The following is a 24,386-nucleotide window of genomic DNA, read 5'->3' as shown; positions in this document are numbered from 1 at the left end:
CAGTTCCTCTTCCATGTGTCTGTGAATTGTGAGAGTAGAGTGTGTGTGATGAATATGTCCTATTCGTGACTGAATATTCCACAGGTACTGGGCACTTTAGCTAGTTGCGACTTTCTGCATTAACTGCCATTCACAACAAAAGAAAAACTACTCTGTAAAGGTGGGAGACCTACACTAATCTTTGGTTGTAGAGACAGATATATTGTATTCAAGGTCATACTCCATAAGTTTCCTTTTCTAGAAATACCATACCTGATATTATAAACCTTGGCAAGATTCCAGGGCTAGGCAGCTCAGAAAAGGATAAATCAACAACTATCATTTTGCTAAAATTTCTCCTTAAATTCTAATCAGAAAGTGGTTGGGTATCCACATAACACTCTTGCCATTGTGGCACTCATGATTGTATCTTGAAATACCTGCCTTTATTGTAGCTCAGAGGGTCATAGCTGAGTAAGGACTGGTGATGACTTTTCTCCCCCAGTACCTTCATAGCATCTTCTGATGCTATAAAAACTAGCTAACAGAATGGAACTTTCTCCCTCAACACCACCTTTATTTCTCCATTTCAAAGTGTATAGCATTGTCATCATCAGTGTCTTACCATCATAATCTGTAGGACACAACAGCAAAGCAATAGCAATTGCTTTGGGTATTCTACAAGACTCCTCTGCCTAATAATTCAATAGTTGGCAATAGGCTTTTTATTTTGCAATTTACAGCTTCTGGGAGGATTATCCCTGTGTAACTCCAAATAAAACATTAAACTCTTACATGAATATATCTATACACAGGCATATAATTTACTATGCATATAATATATATGCTTATAAAATAGTAAATTACTAAAATGCCCCATTTGGTTTTTGAGGATGAGTCTTCATTTGTATTTTCTTCAGTCCTTGGTATTCAAACCATCTTTTCAAGACCATCTTTCACTAATTGGAAACAAACAACTTTTACAGTTTCTAGGCATATATGTTGTATAAGTCCTAATTTTTCTGTTTTCTTCTATTTTTACAAGGTAAGATTTTTTTAAACCATATACTTTATAGAGAGTTATTGTCATTTTTTGTATACTAGTGTATTAGCAACAATAATTTGAGGCATAACAGAATTGAATACATTAGATCTGTATTTTATACTAAATTTTATTCATAAATCAATCTGTAATCACTACTTTGCCAGCCAGACTAGCCAGATCAGAGAGCTTCCCATTCAGTGAGAGATGCTGTCTCAAGCCAATCAGGCAACAGATCAAGTAAGTCACCCAACACCCTTCTTGCTCTGGCCTCTTTTTGAGCACACAGAGGACTTGCACGCTTAAAACTCCAAACACTGAGGACACTAGAAATGAAATTGTCAAGGCCAAAAATATTCCTAAAGCATGAGTTTTGTAAAGTGTAGATATTCATGTTATGTGCTAAAATGCATGTTACTGGCTAAGTTTTAAATAAATAAACTCTAAATAATAATCTATGAGTTCTTTGAGCATAGAGTAAGCTACTGAATATAAACGGGCACACAAACACAAGGTAAGATTTTTAATGATTCCTTTCATTATATCTATATATAGTCATATATTTACATGCATATATATATATATATATGTATATATATCTTATACAACTTCTGTGACCTTTTTGTGTCCAGTAGTGAAGTCAAGTCACATACTGTTCTCCAAATCTTTTAATCAAAACAAAGAAAGACAATGAGCACAAACACTGTAAGACATGAGCAGTGATGTGTTTAATTCTCAGCAACTGTTTTCTGATTTTCTATCTGTCCTAAAGACAATGCCACTTACTCTAGGATGTTTTGTTTTTGTAACACCCCATTTCCTCGTGTGTGCTATTGCATCAGCTTTTACTAAGTTATATACCATCCAAGATGTATACTGTTCTCAGCAACGGTTATGTCTCACTCCTGTCTCATGTCAATGCTGGGCTCTAGCTACAGTTCCACCAGTCTATGTGAGTGACGCTTTCTGGGACATGGCATTCTGGGTATCATACTAAAGACGGAAGTGCTGGAAAAAATATCCACCACCATTCGGAATTTCTGTTACGAGCTTACATTTTGTAATCTTCCATTGCCCCCCAAAGTCAGATGTTTCAGTATTCTCTGACAAAAGGCACAAATCACAGAGCCATAAGGATATTCTCACAAGCTGAAAGTAGATGATGTGGAATATCACAGCATGAAAATGCAAAAATGCAGACATGGGCAAGAATGTAAGAGTTTAAACTCAGAGCATGTTACTTGGTAGTTGCACAAAGTTTCCCAATAATTCCTGTGACTTCGATCATCATTTTTTTTAATTCAATTGTATGTGTATGTATGGGGATTATGTGTGTACAGTGCCTGTGGGAACCAAAAGAGGGCACTATATATCTTGGGTAGGAGTTACTGGGATAGGAGTTACAGAAGATTGTCGGCTACCACATGTGTGCTCTGGGAGAGCAACCAGTGTTCTTAGCCACCCAGTCACATATCCAGCCTCATTTTCATCATGTTTACATTAGGGGTGTACAGCTCACAAAATCATACCATGTTTTAAGTGTACATTGAATATCTGAGGATCAAATTAAACATCAAGATATACTATTGTGTAGTTTCACATACATTTGCATATTCACTTGCTTAAAAAAGTAATACACTGTTAAAACTCTAAGGTGTGATACATAATTTGTCTTGCTATCATGTTGACAACTGCTACCTTTTACCTTACACAAAGAAAGGACTTTAAAAATGTTCTTTAATGTATAAATGACTCTTGAACCATAAACAATGTGCTTTTTTATTATTTAAATGTATATTTCTCAATTTCCAAACCTTTAAAATAGGTTCAAAATGTATTACAGGCTTAGAAATGATCTACAATTTTTGACAAAACGTCTTACTTAGTGCTATCCACATGATTCACAAGATTTGCAGTGAATTGCCTGAACTGTGAAACTAAAACATTTTAGAAGCAGATTGGAATGGAAATTGGCAAGTTGAGCTGAGCCCACTTTACAGCCGTAATAAAGTAAATCGACCCCAGATGGATAATTAAATAGAACTCTGCATGAGCGTCGCTTGGCTTCTAACTCTTACTGCCTCTAAAGTTGTCAGGCGTCGTGTTTGCCACGGGCCACATCAAGAGAGCCATCAAGAGAAGGGCCTACCCTATTTGCTTAAAGTTATGAAGATACATGGATTCTGTTTTGCACTTTTGAATTAGCAAATATAAAATTATTAGTGAACAAATTGTGTGTCCTTGTCTGACTCTGTTAAGAACTTTAGGAATCAGTTAAAAAGTAGCAATAGTCTTGCTCGAATCAGTAGACTTCCCTTTCCTTGACAACATGATTCAAAGAATTCACTGGAATGAGACTCACAGACTAGTCTCTCAAGATCCTCTCGTTCAGAAACTTCGGAAGCTTGACTTGCTTGGCTACTGTACATACTTTAGCGTTCAATCCAGTACTGAGAATTCAATAACAGATCTTGGTTATTCTGTAAACTTCTGTTAATGCATTCCAAAAATATTATTAAGCACTTATGTGTCTCACACTATGTAAGGCATTAGGAGTAAACAGCAATATACTCTGAAGTCAAACAGGATGTTAACTTTCCAAAGACTGAAAGGCCTTCCATACTATGGTTGTGTCTATGGGCCCGGTTACCTTTTATTTACCCATTTTTAGAGTCCTTAGAATTCATGCAGTGATGTTGAGTTATAAAAATTAGTCTAGTGTGAGAATATAGACAGAAGGTTATAGAAGAAGAGGAGATGTAGGAAGGCAATGCTTCAAGTTCCATAAGGAAATCACAAGCACAACTAAAAGTAGTGCCTTACTGCCAAGCAGTGGAGGTGCACACCTTTAATCCCAACACCCTAAAAGCAAAGGCAGTCAGATCTCTGCATTCAAAGCTAGCCTAGTCTACAAAGAGGGTTCCAGAATAACCAAGGCTACAAAGTGAGACCTTGTCTTGAAATAAGAATTTACTATAAAGATACTTTTGTTTGTAATTCTTTTCTATTTGTATACAGACTGAAATATAATTGTGTTATATAATAAAGCTAAGAATTCAATTTATAATTTATAAATACATAACAAAGGATAGATGAAGGGGGTGTGGAGTGATGTTGAAAAAAACTAGTGAAAGACACAGTAAAATTTAGATGGTATAGTAGAAAACAATAAAAAAATACTAATAGAGAAATAAACACAATAGATGATATATACATATTCAAAAATACCAAAATGGCAAATGTAAATTAGAAAATCTGAACAAACCTATATTAGGAAACAGAATGAGTAACCAGAATTCTACAAATATTAAAGTGAAGAGCCACATGATTTTGTCTTTCAGACTGAGATACCTCACTTAGTATAATACTTGCCAGTATAATCCATGTTCCCGTAATTTTCATAGTTAATTTTTCCTAACCAACTCCTGAATGTGTTTCCATTCTGTATATGTGTCACAATTTCATTATCCATTTTTTTGTTGATGATGATGGACATCTAGGCTGGTTCCTTTCCCTTGTTTTTGTGAATAGTACAACAGCAAATACAGATGTACAACACTCACTTCTGTGATAGAATACAGAATCACTTGCTATCCTGGGTCATATGGTAGTTAGAATTGGGTATTTTAAGAAACCTTGATACTGACTTCCATAATGGTTATACTAGTTTACACTCTTACCAGCAGTGGATAAGAATTCATTTTTCCTCACACGTTCACTAACACGTGTCCTTTGTTTTTGTTTTTGATATTCTTTTGTTTTGTCTTTTTGTTTGTTTGTTTGTTTTGATGGTAGTTGTCAGATGTAAATGAATTTTAATCCATCAACATTGCTGCTCTGGCAACAGATCACATACAAAGACCTTCTAGGTCTGTGTGATCTGACTGGAATGACACTCCTTTAATCCCTCTGGATGGAATGCAGACACTCCGTTAATACCTTTAATCTCTAACAATTATGTAAGGTTAATTTGTAGAAGAAAGCACTGGTGTTTGAAAGTGATGTCTAATTGAAGGACAGACAAAGTGGTAAATCAGAGAAATATTTGACAGAATGACTCAGAGATAGGATATGTCCAACTATCGCAAGACAGGCAGTGAAGAGAGCAGTGTAGAGAGATGGAAAGTAGGAGGGGTGCAGTTTTACAAAGACAGGTTGAAGAGAGAGAACAAGCTAAACACAGGTGAAGAGATAATAAGCCAGATAATATGAAGGAGCCAGAAGATTAAAACATATTGACAGAGTTAGTTTGAGGCCAAACAGAGCAATACAGTCAGAAGCCAAGAGAAATCAGTTTGAATCAGTCACCTTAAAAAGGAGTCAGACAGCTAATTTGAACGAGCAAGCCACAATTCAGAAAGAACTAGAAAGGGTGAGTTTATTGAGCAGCAAGCCTCTGAGACAACAATTACATCTGGTGAATAAAAGTTACTTGGACAATCCTAACTGGGTTTTTGGCAACATAAGATAAAGTCATTTTGGAATCGAGGGCCTCAATTGAGGAAATGTCCCCCACCAGATTAGTCTGTTGATGTTGGCAAGCCTGTGGTGCATTTTCTTGATTGATAACTGATATGAGAGGACCTTGCTCATCATAAGTATGCAACTCTTGGGCAAAAGGCACTGTGTGCCATGAGAAAGCAGATTGAGCAAGTCATGGAAAGCAAAGCAGCACACCACCACCACCACCCCCAGCCCCTCCTTCATTTCTTGCTTCATGTGCCTGCCCTGAGTTCTTACCCTAACTTCTCTTCATGATGGTCTGTGATTCTTGTGGAGACTTACCTCCTCAAGCTGTTAGGGTTTTTGTTTTGTTTTGTTTTGTTTGTCATAATATTTCACCACAGCAATAGAAAGCCAAACTAAAACAGTAATCATTCAGTAGGGTTGAGATTGAATCTTTGAATGGTTTTAATTTACATTTGCCTGATAGCTGAGGATGTTAAACAGTTCTGAAAACATTTATTGGCCATTTGCATTTCCTTTGAGAACTGGCTGCTTGTTTCATTAGCTCATTTATCTACTGGTAGTTCTGTGGCTTGGGTATTTAAATTTTACAGTGCTTTATTTATTCTATATATCAACACCCTCCCCCTGTGTGAGTTATAGCTGACAAAGACTTTCTTCTTAATCTGTGGTATATCTTTTCCTCTACTGATAATTTTTCTTGCTGCATAGAGACTTTTAAATTTCACATAGTCTGCTTCTTGATTCATAGGACTATTCTCTGTCATTGGAGTTCTAGTAAAAAAAAAAGTCTGTGCTTGTGCCCTTAACTTCAAGTACATTCCTTATGTTTTGCTCAAAGATCTCAGATTTCAATTAAAGTCTTGGGGTGGGAGAGATGGGCAAGTTGTTAAAAACATGTTGTATTTTTACAGAAGACTCAAGTTCAGTTCCCAGTACTATGCCAAGGAGCTCACAACTGTCTGTAATTCCAGCTCCAGAAAGACCTAACATCTTCAGCCTCTTTTGGCTGTGCACTCACACACACACACACACACACACACACACACGCACACACACTCAGAGAGAGAGAGACAGAGACACAGAGAGAATTAAAAATAAAACTTGCATCTTAATCTTTGAACAGTTTGAATTGACTTTTGTATAAAGATGAAGCTGTGGATCCTAGTTGATTCTTCTGCATGAAGACACTGCCTTGTCAGTGCCATTCCTTAACTCTGCATGAAGATACTGCCTTGTCGGTGCCATTCCTTAACTAGGCTGCCATTTTGCAGTGTATATTCTTGATGTCCTTTTCAGATTTAGGTAGCCACTGTTGTGTATTTGTTAATGGGTTCTTTATCTATTTTATTGGTGTACATGTCCTTTTATGTGCCAATATCTTGCTGTCTTTTTCACTATAGTAGTCCAGGGTTGGATACTATGCTATCTTCAACAGTATTCTTTCTGTTTACAGTTGTTTTGTCTATCCATGGTCACTTGGGTTTACATTTGATTATGATTTTTTTTAGATTATTTTATAGTTCTTCAAAGAATGTCACTGGGATTTTGATGTGGATTACAGTGAATGTGCAGCTTACTTTTTATTTTTATTTTTATATGACCATTTTCACTAAATTAACTCTGCCAGTCCAGGAACATGAAAATCCTCTTTCCTATCTGGTTTGCATTTTATTTCTTTTTCAGTATTCATCACTTGCATGGTACTTTGAACTAATAACTATTGTTCACATTTCTATTGTAGTATTTTTATATAAAGATAGTTTACACAGTTCATTTATACTATAATGAACATGTATTTCTGTGTTTTGCTTTCTTCTGTTAGGTATTGTAGAGCCCTCAGTGAAATTATTGGTGAAAGGACATAAGGACAAACTTCTTGGAATGTGTCTTTTTCTGGCTTTTTAAAATCATTATTAGTACTTTTATGTTATAAAACATGCATTCAAAAATCAAGGGCCTAGAGTGATACCTCATCCTACTAATTTCCTACCTCGTAAGCATGAAAGAGTTTAATATTTCAAAGTCATGCAAAAAATCTAGGTCTCATGGCACATAGTTGTAACCTCGGTACTGGAGAGGGGGAGCCAGGAAGAACCCTAAGGTTAACTAGCCAGACAAGCTGGCCGACTTGGCAAATTCCAGACCAATGAAAGACCCTGTCTAAAGAATAAGATGGATATCAACCAAGGAATGCCGACCTACATTGTCTTCTGACCTCCAATGCTTGTGCACACACATGTACACAAACAAAACTGCACACACATGCATATAAAAACACACACAAAAAGGCTTACTCTCTTATATGTAAATTTGCAAAAGGAATCTTTTTACAATTAAAGAATAAGGTGTGTTTTGAAGTTCTGTACAAATTAAATATACGGTCTGAAATATTTTGCTTTATTCTACTTAGTATCTTCTCAATCCAATCTATAAAATGTAATTTGTAATTTACCTTTAAGGACACACTGAACATGGCTTAAGGTTATGTGCAATTCTTGAATGTCAGTTGATGTAATGACTCCTGTTAAATTTTCACTGTCCCCTTCAGGCTGCCCAGCTTTCTGCACAGTTTATCAGTGGAGAATGGGTTCCAGGATTAAGCCTCTTCTGCCTTCAGGTTGTTATTTGAGAATCACATCAGCCCATGTTCTTTTCTTTTCATTGCAAGGGCTACAACTCTGCCCCTGTACAACTTCCTCTTCATGGGAACATTTTTGATATTTGAAGAAGTCATCATTGGGCAGAGTATTGGTTCTCTCTTCATGGGAACATTAAAAAATAAAACGATCTTTACAGTTTTCTTTAGAAACCACGACCACTTATGGTTACTTACCAGCTTTTGTGATAGAATGATTCTGGAACTTTCTAAGATCTATTGTTACTTCTAAAACAATTGTTTCTAAACCTGTTTTTTTTTAAAAAAGAGAGCCACAATACTGAAGACATTCTCAGAAATTAAGAGTAATGACTACTTTTGCAGAAGGTCTATGTTCAATTCCAGCCACACACATGGCAGCTCACAACCATCCAAATTTCAGGTCCAGGCAATCTAATATCTTTTTCTGACCTGTTCAGGCACCAGGTGTACATGTGACGCACAGATATACAAGAGAACAAAACCCTCATAGACACAAAATAAAAACTGAAAAATCTTTTTAGAAATGTAAAAATAGAATCATCGAGATGGGAACGTCTGTAGCTCTTTATCTCCCCAGCTAGTGGTTCGGTGAGGTGGCCCCGCCCATTTCTGAGAAGTTCTGTCTCAGGGCAGGTTTTCATCTGCATGATTGATCTCTTGAACTGAGAAGATGGTCAAGTGGGGTCTCATGTAATGAGACTCATCTGTTTGGACATCAAAGCAAAGCTCCATTTTCAAAGGAAAGAGTCTCTAATAGACTTTGATCTCGTAGTGTAAACAGCCACGGGTTCAATGTAACCTTCCTTCTGAGAGGCCACGGGAACGCACTGCTCTCTACTGTGTGCGGCCCAAAGATAAAAGTAGCAGCTGAGTAACTGTAACACAATCAAGCTGTCCCCGCGTTGTACTTATTGGCACATCTTTCTAAGATCTATCAATTTTCATGAGATTATAATTAAGAAAATATTATACTTGGCAGAACTTTCTGATATTATCAACCAAAGGAAAAATCAAGGGGGAGCGCCCGTTGTGTAACGTGATTGCTACAAATCGTGGCTATTTGAAATATTAGTGTAAGACCCGGAAGGAGTCTCAGTGTGTTCGTGTGCTTTCCAGAAGGGAAAATTGCAAAATTAGTTTCAGGCAGTTTTGTAAGTGCGAACAGTAAATCACGAAGAATAGTTTTTGTTCCTTCTACACACAGATTTGCTTTGTCTGACCAGGAGACAAAAAAAAAAAAAAAAAAAAAAAAAAAAAAAAAAACTCTTAAAAACCAATAGCTGGTTAGGTGCCGTGTCTCCACGCGACAGCAGATGGCAGTATCGATGCATCAAAATTTCACTTAAGTTTTTTGTTGTTTTTCAGTGTGTGCGGAGGTGGGGGTGGGGAGTCCTGTTATCTGTTGAGTGTTTAAATTTAGGCGACATCTGAATTTAGAATTTATAATGAAATTTTATAATTTGAATTTTCATAGCATTCTTTTCTCCATATGTACTCTTCATTGTTCTCTTCAGACCTTGACAAGATTATCGTGTTTTAACACAAGACCAACAGAAGCTTGTTTCTAACTTTTCCCCAAATACTTATTAGGCGTTTGAGTAAATGAGTGCTAAGAACATACTCTGCCTAGCTAGTGCTCTGGAAAGACGGAAATTTCAAACTCCATACTTCTGTTTCTTGATCTTTGTTAGTGGTTACATCTTTGTAGAACTTTGCTAAGTACCAATGAGAGATCCCATCTCCTTTCAGATTCCCGGAACTTCTTCTGTGGTTCAGAGAAAATGGAAGCAGCCGCAGCCGGTTTCTCAGCCCCGGGGCTCAGGACTGCAGAGCAAGGCCCGGATAAGCACTGTTGCTGCTGAGATAAAGCAGATCCGAGCACGAAGGAAAACAGCCCGGATGCTCATGGTGGTACTTCTGGTCTTTGCAATTTGCTATCTACCAATCAGCATCCTCAATGTGCTAAAGAGGTAAAACACGTGCATTTATTTAAAAATGAAGCAGCTTGGCATTTTAATTAAGAACTCTTTTCTTTCTAAACAGACAAAACCCTCTCTCCCTAGGCACTTTGTCTGGCCAATCAGCTCAGCTGTTTGTGCTGATGGAGTTCTTTGAGCACTTAAGGCAATACTAATGGTCAAGCACAGTCTGGAAATACACTCTTTCAGTCTCAGTTGAATGGCAGATAAAACGGTTGTTTTCCTAACCTTCTGATGTTGACTGCTAAGGCTTGGATGTGAAAGTATTTTAATAAAAATTGTTTCAATAACTAATTTCATAAGTAAATAAAAGTCAATTGTACTTCTAAATTATTTTGGAAAAGAGTAAATGAGCTTTACAAAACTTTTTTTCTCAAATATATAAACAACCATATTTTTCCGGTGAGCGCAAGTACATAGACAAAACTCTGAAGTTGAAATGATTTTGACCAGTGATGTGAACAGCAGATGCTGAGATGCAAGTCCAGCACAGTACGTGAATAGCCAGCTTTCGTGGGAAACATCAAAGCTCTTACACATACACTGGTCCCAAGGCAGCCTTATTTCTGTTTATAAGAGGTTTTGAATTTAGCCTGAAATTGCTCATGTCCTTTTTCCTAAAGTCAGAGTCAATATCATATTCCTCACAGCTGGGGACCTGGGAGACAGGTAAGTTTAGCCAAAGTCAGACAAAAAGTGGTATAAACCAGCTGCGAAGATCTCTCCTCTTTGGCCTTTGTTTTGATTCTTTAAAGGCTTCCTCAATGACGAAGTAGAAAATGAACGATTGTTCAGAAAGAATATAGCCTTGAATGTTTAAAGGTTTTTGAAAACTCCTGTTCTTGAAATATGTGTTCATTCACATGTTTACCCTCTGCTTCAGCCATGGTCCCCTCTCATTTTCTTCCTTGCGGAAATCTTACACAAATGTATTAAGTGTGTAGCTAGTTTGCTAGTTTTCCACTATTAAGAATTCTATAAACCAGGCAGTCCCTCTAGCAGAAGAGAATCCAGTGGTGGGTAACTTCCAGGGTGGGGCGGTGCCTAAGGAGGATTTCCTCTTCTCCTCAGGGAAGGTGAAGGGGTAGCAAGGACAGGAGCTTGTAAGGGTGGGACTTCCGGGATGAGATGCCATCCAGATGTAAAATGAACAAATAAATTAATTTTAAAAAGGTACCATAAACATGAATGATACTGAATAGATTCATCCCTCCTTTCCCCTGCTCTCCTTCCCCCTCCTCTCCCTCCCCTTCTTCCTCCTTTCTGTAATTTTCTCTCCTCCTCCTTCATCTTTTCCTCCTCCTCTTCTTCCTCCTCCTCTTCTTTCCTTCTCCCCTTCTTTCTTTACCAATCCAGATCAAATATTTTGAAAATGGATTTAGCATTTTGTAAGATGCACATTTGGATTTCTAATGTCTGCACTCGCACCTCTTCCTCTAGTTATTTCCAGATGCCCTCTTGTCAGTGATATTCATCTTATTATTCTGAATTAAATAGTTTCCTTTTTCAGGGTGGGAAAGAAATCTAGGTATAATTTAAAACTCTTTTTAACGTTTTTGAGCAATCTGTGTCTTTGTACCCCCACACACAAACATTTTACAATAATTTTGAAAATGTTTTTACTGAAGACAGCTTTTTAAAAGGAGAAGGAAAGAAGAGGAGGGATAAAGGAGGGATGAGTCTAGTCAGTATCATTCATGTTTATGGTGTCCATGGATGGGTCTGAATTTGGGGCAGTTGTTGTTTGGCCATTCCCTCTATCTCTGCTCTAGCTTTGTCACTGTACTTCTTGTAGGCAGGACACATTTTGAGTCAAAAGTTTTGCGGGTGGGTGGCTGTCCTTACCCCTCTTCTGAGAGTCTTGCCTAGCTACAGGAAGTGACCACTTCGGGATTCCTATCCCCTACTGCTAGGAGTCTCAGCTAGAGTCACCCCCATAGACCCTCTGGGGCCATTCCCCATCCCTGGTGTCTGACATGCTCCTCCCACACACACCACTGATTGCCTTCTCTTTCCCCCTACACTTGACACCCCGCCCCCTCCCTCCCTATTCCCTCTTTCAATGTGATTTTTATTGGCCTAATATTTCAGAGATTTTGAGCCAGCAACTGCATCTTATTGTATATTTAATTTGTCTACGTTCTTTCACTCTGTTTTATTTGTGAATTTCTATTATGTTTGTTTGTGAACTTCTACCACTCTATAGAGCATCACTTCTTCCCTGAAATTGATTTCTATTGTGTACCTTCTCATTAGAAAAATATAAGACATAAATCACATAAGCAGGGTTGGGACCTCCAAGAAGGAACACAATGTCTCTTCATCCTAGGACTTACTGAGTAGTTACTGAATATAATCATCAAATAATACAAAAGATAAATGGGAATTTCTAAGAATAAAATATAATGAGTTAGTTTTCTTTTCTTTTTAGTGGTGTGTGTGTGTGTGTGTGTATGTGTGTGTGTGTGTGACGGCTGTTGTACACATATTATAGCATAGGTTAGAGGGAAAGAGGAAACCGTCTTTATGAGGGTGGGTTCTGGCTTTCCGAGTCTTTTGAAGCTCTTGTTTAATCAGCTGTGCTGTATGCCCTGGGCCAGCTGGCCTGGGAGCTTCCAGGAGAGTCTCCTGTCTCCATCTCCTAGCTCACAATATGATTGCTAGGATTACAGATGTATGCTATTCTATCAGGATTTGTTAGTGTTCCGACAATCTGAACTCAGGTCATCAAGTCTTCGTAGGACTTGCTTCTGCCCACTGTCCAGTCTCCCCACACCAAAGAACGCAAAATGTAAAACGCCTTTAAGGCAGACAGCAAGATTGGTCAGTGAGTAAGACACTCGTAATGCAGTCTGCAGACTTCTGAGACCCGCCTGGTGGAAGGAGGTGGGAATCAATTCTTGACAGTTATTCTCTGAACTTCACACATGTGCTCTGCCTGATGCCCACAGCCCAGAAAATCAATGGTAAAATTGCTTTAAAACGGACTTTAAGGATACTATAATGCATTTTCTTTTAGTTTAACATAATTAATATATGAAAACTTGAAACTCATGTAGACTCTTACCCACTGAAAACCAGTTATTGCCCGCACACATTGAAGGCTCATTTCGACAAGGCTGGGATCATTGAAGTTGACGATAACGCATTGATCTGTGCACAGGTGAAAGTTGGGAGAATCTAACAGTGCGACTTTGGAGTGCTAATTAAAATATGTGCAGTGGGGCTGCTAGATGGCTCAGTGGTGACGAACACTCATTGCCCTTTCAGAGGACCGTGGTTCGATTCTCAGCATCCACTTGGAAGCTCATTGCCATCTAGTTAAAGGAAATCCAGTACCCTCTTCTTACCTCTGTGGGTACCTGGTGTGTTCACACTTGGTACCCAGACCTGTAGGCATACCACCCATACGCTTAAACAAGCAAATAAACAAATGAAAACATGTACATGGTGGAATACCAACAGGTTACTCAGTCACATTCAGAAACAAAATAACAGAAGGGAAATGTTCATCTTCTTTCTTCTTGACAAGAGATTTGCATTTCCTGATTGCAAGACACAGAGACTTTTTCTCTGACCTAGGGTTTCTAATAGGTACAAGAAACCATTCTAAAGAGGCTGTGCTGTCAGTGTCTTTGCAGAGGACAAGGTCAGGCTATTTCTGTGATGTTTTTAATTCAATCCTTTAAGACTCTTGATTTTCTGTTTCTTTTCCTACAGAGTATTTGGGATGTTCACACACACTGAAGACAGAGAGACTGTCTACGCTTGGTTCACTTTTTCACACTGGCTTGTATATGCCAATAGTGCTGCAAATCCAATTATTTACAATTTTCTTAGTGGTAAGTATTCATCGTTTCTTTGTTGAGCCTCTACCCAAGGGTGGAACTGCTAGAACTGCCCTGGAACAGTTCTGAAGTAGATACAGAACTTAGTTTCTATTTGAGCTTGGTTTGTCCCTGAATAGATTTCTGTAGAATGTCTTCATTTTGAAAGTGAATATATACCATCTAGCTCGTCAGAGAAAATGATCTAATCTTTTTCATTGGAAAACTTAAAATAAATGTTAAAGGGATAATTGGCATCTTGCATGCCTTATATCAAACTTATGATTGAAACACACACACACACACACACACACACACACACGAATATACTCTAAGATATGATCTCATCTACCCTATTTCTTCCTTCCAAATTCTTCTCATGATCTGGCAAACATATACTTATCAATTACATGTTTGTTTTATTTATAGAATTGCCCATAAATTATAGGGGAGGGCCATCTACCAGCACTTGGAAAACCAACAAGTAGCTGAATCAGAATTGTGCTGTGATTAGCCACATCTTTGTACTGTTTTATTCCCAAATGCGTGACTATTTGTTTCTTATTTTCATTTCTAACAAAACAGTCATTTTATTTGTACGTTTTGTTGTATTCATTTTTAAATTTTTGTTACATATTTAATAAACAGTGCTTGTCTTCCAAGTTCATATTGTTATTTATTTATTTATTTATTTGGTTTGCTTGATTTTCTTAAGTACTTAGAACAGCCAGACAGGGATAGACTTTCTAGAAAGATAACTACAAATAGAAGTTTCTATTATAGATCTCAAAATTTAAAAAACAGAAAAGGATTTTAAATGTTTCTACCATCAAATATTTTCATTCATTTAATTCCATTCAAGCCTTGAAAATTATATACATTTACAAAAATATATCGTGGTAGTCTAGAAATGTAATTTCTATAATATTATGAATTAAAAAGTTATAATTAATAAAAAGAAAAAAGCACAACCAATTTTATTTCTGTAAAGGGATTTTGTCACTTTTGAAATAATCATTGCACTCCGACTAGTGCTCTGACCTTACACTAAGTAGGTGAGACCCAGAAGGAAATGGGGAGGCAAGTGTTTGAAATAGAAGGCACAGAGCAAGGCAGAGTCCTGGTCTGAGGTCAAGAATAGTTAGGGAGACCACTGACAGACCCTGGTGTGTGCCTGCTATTGTCCTAGGCCTGTGAACAATCACCTCACCAGCCTAGTGCAAAGGGTGACCTAGGCACAAAGAGAAGGAAGAACAGTTTCCTGTCTTGCCCTTTGCTCTCTAATAATGGCAATCATTTCGTTTTTTCAACTGCCTGGAATCGCATTTATAGTTTAAAGATAACTATCTCCTCTTCCATTTTCTTTATTTACTTAATTTGCCATACTTGGATTATGAAACATTTTTTCATAAATATTTCAGTGTATTTTTTTCTTGTTTTGTTGAACACTTATGATTCCAACGTCCTTAGAATATAATGTATCTGTGTTCTTGCTTATACAGAAGGTAGATTTCATTGCTTTTTGAAGCCATTGAAAGTCTAGGCAAACTTTTCCTAAGAGCCATTTGGTATTATTACAGGGTTAAAAACTAACTTGAGAAACACAGTGGGGGTTGACTTTAAAGAAAGAAAACAAATGCCAAGTATTACATATGAAATACTTCATCTTTTAATTTCCTTTTTCTATTTCCTTTACTGATGCAAAATGCTCCACCTCACTGTTACCTTGGCTCAAGGGAACGACTCATTTGTATCCTGTGCATTAGGTGTTGAGCTCTTTATGCATAGTTCACTTTTCTTTCATTCTTTCTGGTCTGCCAGGAAAATTTCGAGAGGAATTTAAAGCTGCCTTTTCTTGTTGTCTTGGGGTTCATCATCGCCAAGGAGATCGCCTCGCCAGGGGATGTACGAGCACAGAGAGCAGGAAGTCCCTGACCACGCAGATCAGCAACTTTGATAATGTATCAAAACTCTCAGAGCACGTGGTGCTCACCAGCATAAGCACACTCCCAGAAGCCAACGGGGCAGGACCGCTTCAAAACTGGTAGAATATTTATTGCTATGATGAGGATACCCGACTCAAACTGTTCTTTTATACAAACTCTGTGAACGGAAGTTTTAGTATCCAGTTGATCTAAACCTAAAATTACTTGTCAATGCATTTTTTTTAATAGATCATTCTTTGGAAATAAACAAATTTGAAGTATTTCCTGAACCATTTACTCAAACGTGTTATAAGTTTAAATTCGGCTGAATTTAGTTTCAAGCTATTTTTTCTTAATTCTATGTACTGAAGTTTGTGGCAATTAAGGGTTTGAACATTTTTAATTCTTTCTATAACCCTTTGTTATTTTAATTTAACCATATAAATTGATTGCTAAAAATCACCCAAAATTAATCATTTCCTTTCAGCATATAAAGGAAGTAACAATTATTAATTCTTAGTTAACAACAAGCATAATTAGTTCACTTAATTTAAAAAGCATTACAAAAGCTATCATTACAATGTGCTACCTGGGAGAATACTAATTAAAAGCATATAATTTATATATATATTCAAAGTATACTTTTCCAAATCACATAAAATATATACGATTAAACTTAGTTTTCCACTGATTTTATTTTTCATTTACTAAATGTTCTCAGGATTATAACCTTACAATATCTAAGATTTTTGTGTGTGTTTGTGTAATACAGAATCAAAATGACTGAATTAAAGTAAAAAATTTGTAGCAACTACTATACACAATCATTTTCATCTCTAGGGAAGGATTTAAGATTTAACTTAAGAGATAAAAATTAGATTATTCTCCTAGTTAAGGATAATGAGTTAGTCACCCTTGCTGGATTAAGAATGTGACTCTGTGCTAGGTAATAAGTAAAGCAAAGAGGTTACGGACAGGGCTCAGGAAGGGCTGTACTCTAGGTCTGGGATAAGGATAAATGGCCGAGCATTTCCCTAGCAGTTTACACGAGGCTTGGGCTCAGTCCTCATCACTGAAAATGAACAACAAAAAATAAATGAACCAAGGCTTACTGTAGTCTAGTGAGAGAGGAAGGCTGAAGATTGTCAAGCATGGCAGAGAATTCACACAACCAAAGACAGTGGTCCCCACCACAACACTGGCAGGACTGTTACAACCCTCCCCCTCCCCCATTTAATTATATTACACTCTCTGTGTTACTAATTTCAGCATGCCTGAGGCTAAGAGCCTGGAAGCTAGGAAAGTGGTAAGCTGGCTCCTAATTCATATACAAATAGAAATATATACTCTAGAGTATATTTTGCATAAATTTAAATTATGGAATTGAAATGATCATTTCAAACTCGTTCTTTGCAAAATTCTGATGATGTAAGTATCCACTTCTAAATTAAGAATTTGAAAGTGTACCTATTAAATTGTTCTTCATCTCATAGGGTAGTAGTAGTGTGCAGGCACTCTGATTATAAAGAAACAGTACATATTTAATACTTGAGAGAGATTTTATTTGGAAGTACCTATATTGTCATTTTGCCTTTTCCCCAACTCTTTATTCTCAGAGAAAAATAACACAACAAAATTATCCATACTTTCTTTTCAAGAGTTTAGGGTTTTGTTACCATGTGCCTTTTAGTATTCCAAGCCAGGACTACCCTCTGCTATGAGGTTTATCAAAATTATATGGCTGAATATCATGATGTCCTATATCTATGAACACAATCACTTTCAATGTCTCCTTTCTCCCTTTTGAGAACTTTATCGTATACTACATGCAAGGAGAGCTGTAGTTTTCTGATCATGATGACAGTTAGCACTTTAAGATTTGAAGTTATCTTCAAATCTTCTTGGTAATAAGCCTTAATAGCCTTGCAGCTCACTAAGCATGATATAATGATTTTCTCCAATATAATTGAGTTCATTAACTCTAAAGCTGTGAGACAGTATTAGATCCCAAGATGATAGTTCATGTTATATAAATAAGAAGAGAGGCCTTAAGAGGGAAAGAATGGAGAGAGATGGAGAGAGACATGGGGAGAGGAGAGAAGAGGAGAGAGAGAGAGAGAGAGAGAGAGAGAGAGAGAGAGAGAGAGAGAGAGATGGTATTGGCTTCAGAAGTCTGAATTTCTGTGTTCTAAGTTAGTGATTCTCAGTGCAGTGTGGTCCCTGCAACTCCCACATTTAGCAGAAGTTAGTATTAAACATGTATCCTAAACTTACTGAACCTGAATCTATTGGGTTTGGTACCCAGGAATGTAGGCACTTACAAATCCTATGGGTGATTATGAAGCACATTAGCACTGAGAACCTCTGTTCTAAATGGGGTCTCCTGGCCTCAATTTATTAGCCCATGTGAAATAAAGTCTTTTACTGCACAGGTATCTACAACAGGGAGTACCATCTTCACTCCTGTCCACCTGGCTGGAGGTCTGAGAGAAGAGGCCTGAGCATCCGTATGGAATCTCACCCATGTCTTCTCAAAGAGATAACGGTTTACAAAACAATTGCCACTGTGTTCTTAGTGTGACGTTAAAAAAGATGGACTTTGAGGCACTTACGCGCTTTATACATGACCCGGATGACTTGAGTTTTTATTTACTAAAGTTTCTGTTTTGTGGAAGCCATTCATGTTCAAGAATGATTGTTGCCTGGAAGAAAACTGATAAATAAAATGCGTACATAAATGATGTGATGAGGATGGAATCATGAAGCGTATATATACTTCTCACCATTAGGACCCATGAATCCTGAGAGATTTGGATTAAAAACTAAAACAGGAGACCCCCAAACATAGAAATGGTGTTGGGGTGCTTAACTACTTACTTCATTGTGTGCTAACAATGCAAATGAGAAGACTTCATAGGAAAATTTTCTTTTGGAACTGAGCTATGCTGAACATTGGACATTGACCTACCTTTATTCCCTTTGTATTTCAAGCCTTCGATGTGAGATGTCAACATCATTAATTTTGTTGCTAATAAGGTGGTGTAATAATTTTGCCAAATATATTTGAGATGAATGAATTTTTATAATATCATGAAAGCCAGGTTTGTGTGAAAGAGAAAAAAATATGAGTTCTAAGTTTTCCACAATGTGGAATAATTAAATAGTTATAAACTGTTGATAAGTTCAGTGCAAAAGTGTTAGGCATAGTAATACCCAATTTCACCTCAGTGTACATTGATTAATCCAGGAAGAATAATTATCTATGTTTATAAGTGACAATCTGAATGTGTCTAGAGTTGTTACTAAGCATAACAGAAATGAGGGCTACTAGCACTTTGATACAATGTAACAATATCAGGTTTGCATTAGCTGTGAATCATAGCAGGAATTAACTGCATTTCAAGAAACATGGCTAGTCCTTACAATTAGAAACCTTTCAGTGAAACTTAACTTTGAACAGCTCGCTCTTCTACTTCATGATATGGGCAAAAGCATAAATTCCATTAGATTCTTTTCAAATAATTTCCATATTGCTTGAAGCAAAACAATGGGATTTTAGGGTCATTATATAAGTAGAAAAGCATTCATTTACAATCCTTTTTATTACTTTATGCACAGAAGAATACAACAGAAACATGAAAAGCACTATTCGTTCTCAAAGTTCAAAGGGAATGCTTTTTACACTCTTCTGCTATTGAAAAGGAAGAGAAAAGACTTCTCTAACTTGCCACGTATTTCTATTCTTTTAAATTTTCTTTATAGACTTTGGAGTTATGAAATATGTTGTTGTTATTGTATCCATGTATGTCTGTATCAGCATGCCAGTTGCTCAATAATTATTTATTTAAAATAATTATATCTTTATGCTTGATTGTACTGTGTCTTCATGAGAATCTTTTTCATATAAAAAATGTGATTATATGTCTCCCAGTGTGAAGATTGAATTATGTAATTTTTAAGTAAAATATCTCTGAGAAGTTCATAATCACATCCACGTTGTCCTGCTGTCCTATGTGAAGAATTATGATGTTGTTCAATACATAAATTGGATATTTGCTCATAATTATTGTCAAATCTTTGCAGTTAAGGATTAAATTAACCCTGGTGCAGTACTTGATGACCAAAATATTTTTCCAATAAGTTTATATAACCAGGAATAATTATGATATAAAAGATATTTAATATTATTTCTAAGAGGAGGTACTATTATAAAGGTTAATATTAAACACACAGCTAATTCATAAAAGTTATATAAAACCACTCATTTATAGAAGTAAAAATCAAAGCTTTTATCTGAGTCAGAATTTTCCTCTGCTTGTGACTTAGAATAGTAACCCCCTTAGTTTACAAATGATTATCATAGTCTGCAAGTGTATGAGTTAGCCTTCTCTAAAATATTAAACTTTTAAACTATACCTTTAGTTGGCTCTTTTTGTTTTATCAAGCTGATTATCAAGGACTTCAGAATCTAGTGTAAATAATTTAAATTCTTAAAATCAGTTCTTATTAGAACATTTTATTCTATTTGCAAAGGTAAACATTTGACCCATAAGGAGGTATAACTAAAGATTATTTGGCTTTCCTGGAGGAAAAGAGACATTTTGCAATAAAGTTCAAAGAGGAGGTTCTCAGTGATGAGAATGTTGAGGGAGTAATCCACAGTCACTTGCTAGGCACCTACCTACCTCCCATTCCAGCCAATAGCCATCCAATAGGAGTGTAACAGAGGAGAACTTGTTGAGGCATTCTCTGGTTCTGTCCTCTTCGTCTGATTCTGCTTGTTTACCTGTTCCACTTTTCTCCAAATTAACCTTCCTTGTTTCCCGAAGTGAGCAAGTAACACGTTCCAGAGCAAATGAGTCTAAACTCAAGAAAAAAGAGAAAGAAATAAGAAGAGGCATTTCACAATTTATACCCAAGAAATAAACTTGGAACTATTAGTATGTCCATGATAGGACCAACAGACATCTGTGCATATGTCCAGAAAAGACATAGCAGCATCTTCTGTTCATTCTATTTTTAGATATTTGAGGAATCTCCATACAAATACTTACATTGGTGGCACCAGTTTACATTCATATCAGAAGAGAAAGAGAATTACCACTTTCCTATATCCCTGCTAAGATTTGCTGTTTGTTTTCTTGGTGGTAGAAATTCTAATTGGATAAGATATCAAAGTAGTTTTCATCTGTATTTCTCTCATGGCTAATGATATGAACACTTTTTAAAATATCTATTGGTCATTTGTGTTTCTTCTTTTGATAACTGGAGGGTGTGTTTTGGTAGTGTTCATTTTTTGCTGAGACATATGTGTGTGTACATATATATGCATATGATGACATCATATTTATATACATATGTATCTAAATTGCCAGTCAAATTTATAATTGAGATAATTTTTCTCTGTTTCTGTCCCTTATTTTGGTGGTTGGTTATTTTCTTTGCTGTACAGAAGATTTGAATTCTCTAAAGTCCCACTTATCTGTTCTAAGAAGTCCTTGTTCATGTTTATAGCATGAAATGTTTGCCCTCTTTTGCTCTAGAAATGTCAGAGTTAGAGGATTTGGGCTAAGCTGTTTTATCCATTACAGAATTTGTTCAGGATGAGATATATAGAGATAATTTCCACATAAATACCCATTGTCACAGCAGCATTTTGTAAAGAAGTTTTCTTTTTTTCAGTATCCTATTGACACATCACTTTTCTTCTTTTCTGGATGTAAGCAGTGACTCCATTGGGTCTTGCCATTCTCTTTATGTTGTGACATTTAATCGCCTGTCCTATTGCCTATTGTGAACCCATTTGAGCTGTTTACATCCTTTTGATTTAATTTCAGGAGGGCAGATGTGTTTAGAGATTTATCCATTTCTTTCTGATTTTTCTTTTTTAAGGTGATATAAATAGGTTTGCAAGATAATTCCTCTTTAATGAATCTTGGAACTTTACTAGAGACTGTTAGAGCAATTCTCTTCATTTCTAATCTTTTCTATTTTGATCCTTTCTCTTGTTTTGTGATTAGTATCCTTAGGGGTTTGTCAAATTCATTTATCTCTTCAAATAATTAACTCCTGGAAAGTTTCTATGAGTTGTTCATTTGGTTTCCGTTTCATTACAACTTCCCGCAGTCTTTACTATTTCTTGCTGTCCGTTGTGTTTATAGCAGGCTTGTTGCTGTCTTCTGGGGCCACGTGACACATCATTAGCATATTTGATTCATGTCTTTCTGACTTTCTAATGGCAGTACTTACAGTTGGCAACTTTCTGTGTAGAACTGCATAAGCCACATCTCAGACACCTGAGGAAGTTATACCATTATTTTCTATGTTTTTACGATTTTGAGAATGTCCTCACTGGTTCTTCAATGGCCCACAGTTCTTTCTGAAGTATACTGTTTTATTTCCAGTCACTTGTGTTGCTTCTGTGTCTATTCGCTGTTTTTCTCACTGCTGTGTTGATATGAACCAACATAAAAGAATATCTTTTATTTTAACTGATTGTTCAAGAAGATTCAGTCACTCCTGGCCAGAATGAATTACAGTGTATCTACAGTCAGCAAGCAGAGAGAGGAGGACTGATGCTCAGGTTCCTTTTTCTAAATGTTTTTAATTGTTTTATGTACATGTATGTAAATATATACCATACTACCATACATGTGGTTGTCTATGGAAGAGAGGCACTAGAAGAGGGCACTGGATCTCCTGGAGCTGGAGTTAAAGGTGGTTGTGAACCACCTGATGTAGGGGTGGAACTCTGGTATCTGGGAGAGCAATAAGCACTCTTAAACATGGGACCATACTTCCAGGCCATCATTTTATCTTTTCTGTTCAGTACAGGTCCTCTGCCCACAGAATGATGCTATCCACACTGGAGTGGATCTTCCACTCTCATTTAACCTAATAAAAACCACCCTCACAGACAGCAGGGAGGGGAGCTTACAAATCTCAAGTGGGAAGGATTAACCTGGACACTGTGGGTTTTCTAATGTTGATTTCCTCTTTTATTCCTCTAGAATCTGGTAAGAGGGGTTATTTGATTCTTTTGAACTTTTAAAGACTGCTTGGCAGTCTATAATATAATTAATTTTAGGGAGGGTTCTATGAGCCATTATGAATAATGTATATTTCCTATGTGTTGGATGAAATATGCTATAAATACCTATTAAGTACAGCTGAGCTATGTTGTAAATTTTGTTTTTCAGTTTTTGAGTTTATAAGACTTATCTAATGATAAGTATGAAATGTAGAAGTCTCTGGCAATTACTATAATTATTATAGCCAGATTTAGCTGAAGTCTCAATTAGGCCTTTTAGTGTTTGTCCTATGAAAAATTAGGATCCCTGAGATTCAGTGCATAAATATTTGCATTTTTTTACTCTTTAAATATGTAGTGGTCTTCATATTTCCCTGATTATTTTTTATATCATTTCTATCAGATATTTTAATAGTCATACCAGCTTTTTCTTGGCTTCTGTTGGCTGCATCGATACTTTCCATTCCTCTCCTCTCCAACTACGTTTGTGCCTATCTGTGCCTCAAGAGGCCTACAATTCCCTTATACATTTTAGAGCATTTGCCATGGCTTCTCAAGGAGAGTGTCTGTGGCTCCCTCTTCCCATGTCTAACTGAGGTTGGAAGGATGCCTCTCTAGCCCTTTCAGTTTTTTGTTTCTTAATATTCAGGAAATTTCAACATACTCTCACCATCACATGATCTAAACTATACAGCTCTGCACCACTCTGATAACATGGCCACATTCAAGCCTTACATACAAATTCATAGAGGTTCTTCCTGCTATAAATTTTCAACTTAAAATAGTTTATTTTAAAAAATTATATATCAAAATTAAACTTCTCACCACTATCAGATGGTGTCACTTGGGGTTATAATAGCAATGGACTTCCAGGTAGGCTTTTAAAAGCTAACCATAAATACAAAAAACTCAAAGAACTTATGTCTTCTCTTTGTCATCTCAAGACCTATCTCAGAAAATTGTATCTTTAGAAAGTTTTCTATAAGGGTTAGCAATATTTTTTGAATCCATTCTAATATTAACCACAGGTATATCTGTCTTCTGTTGTAGAAGGGGTGTGTGTGTGTGTGTGTGTGTCTGTGTGTCTGTGTGTGTGTGTGTGTGTGTGTGTGTGTCTGTGTTTATACACCCTAGAAGAGTTCCTAGAGCTGGAAAGATAACAAGTAAATCTGTAGCCTGCTCTATCCCACTTTTGTAAATATAAAAAATGCCATGGCCAGTGATATGTATAATCATCTCCATTCAGCTCTTTACTGTCGTCTAATAGCTTTCTCTATTGCGCCATCTCTTTATTTGCCTCCACTTCACTCTATGTTGCTTTTTTAAGATTGCATTTGGCACTAAAATGACAGTTTGAATAAATAATAAAAGTCATTTAGAAAGCCAGGAATTTAAAAATACTAGAAAATTCAAAGAGGTATATATGCTTAAAATAATTTCATAAAATAATTTTTTATCATTTATTTATTTATTTTTCTTTTTTTCACACTCTAGAT

General features: G+C 36.5%; 1 protein-coding gene across 1 annotated transcript in view; it reads left to right on the top strand.

Moving 5' to 3' along the window:
• Hcrtr2 (hypocretin receptor 2) overlaps positions 1 to 20,417 on the top strand; it is an 87,616-nt gene extending 67,199 nt beyond the window's left edge. Inside the window, exons 5-8 of the mRNA XM_028773613.1 lie at positions 9,879 to 10,099; positions 13,829 to 13,950; positions 15,757 to 15,979; positions 18,293 to 20,417. Coding sequence (XP_028629446.1) covers positions 9,879 to 10,099; positions 13,829 to 13,950; positions 15,757 to 15,979; positions 18,293 to 18,347 — 621 coding nt within the window. The 3' untranslated portion in view covers positions 18,348 to 20,417. The remainder of the gene's footprint in view (positions 1 to 9,878; positions 10,100 to 13,828; positions 13,951 to 15,756; positions 15,980 to 18,292) is intronic.
• Positions 20,418 to 24,386: the final 3,969 nt, after the last annotated feature.

The sequence above is a fragment of the Grammomys surdaster genome, unplaced genomic scaffold (genome assembly GCF_004785775.1).
Source record: "Grammomys surdaster isolate TR1022 unplaced genomic scaffold, NIH_TR_1.0 231, whole genome shotgun sequence".
NCBI classification, from domain to species: domain Eukaryota; kingdom Metazoa; phylum Chordata; class Mammalia; order Rodentia; family Muridae; genus Grammomys; species Grammomys surdaster.
Note: the sequence above shows the minus strand (reverse complement) of the source record. Positions and strands in the feature narration are given on the sequence as shown.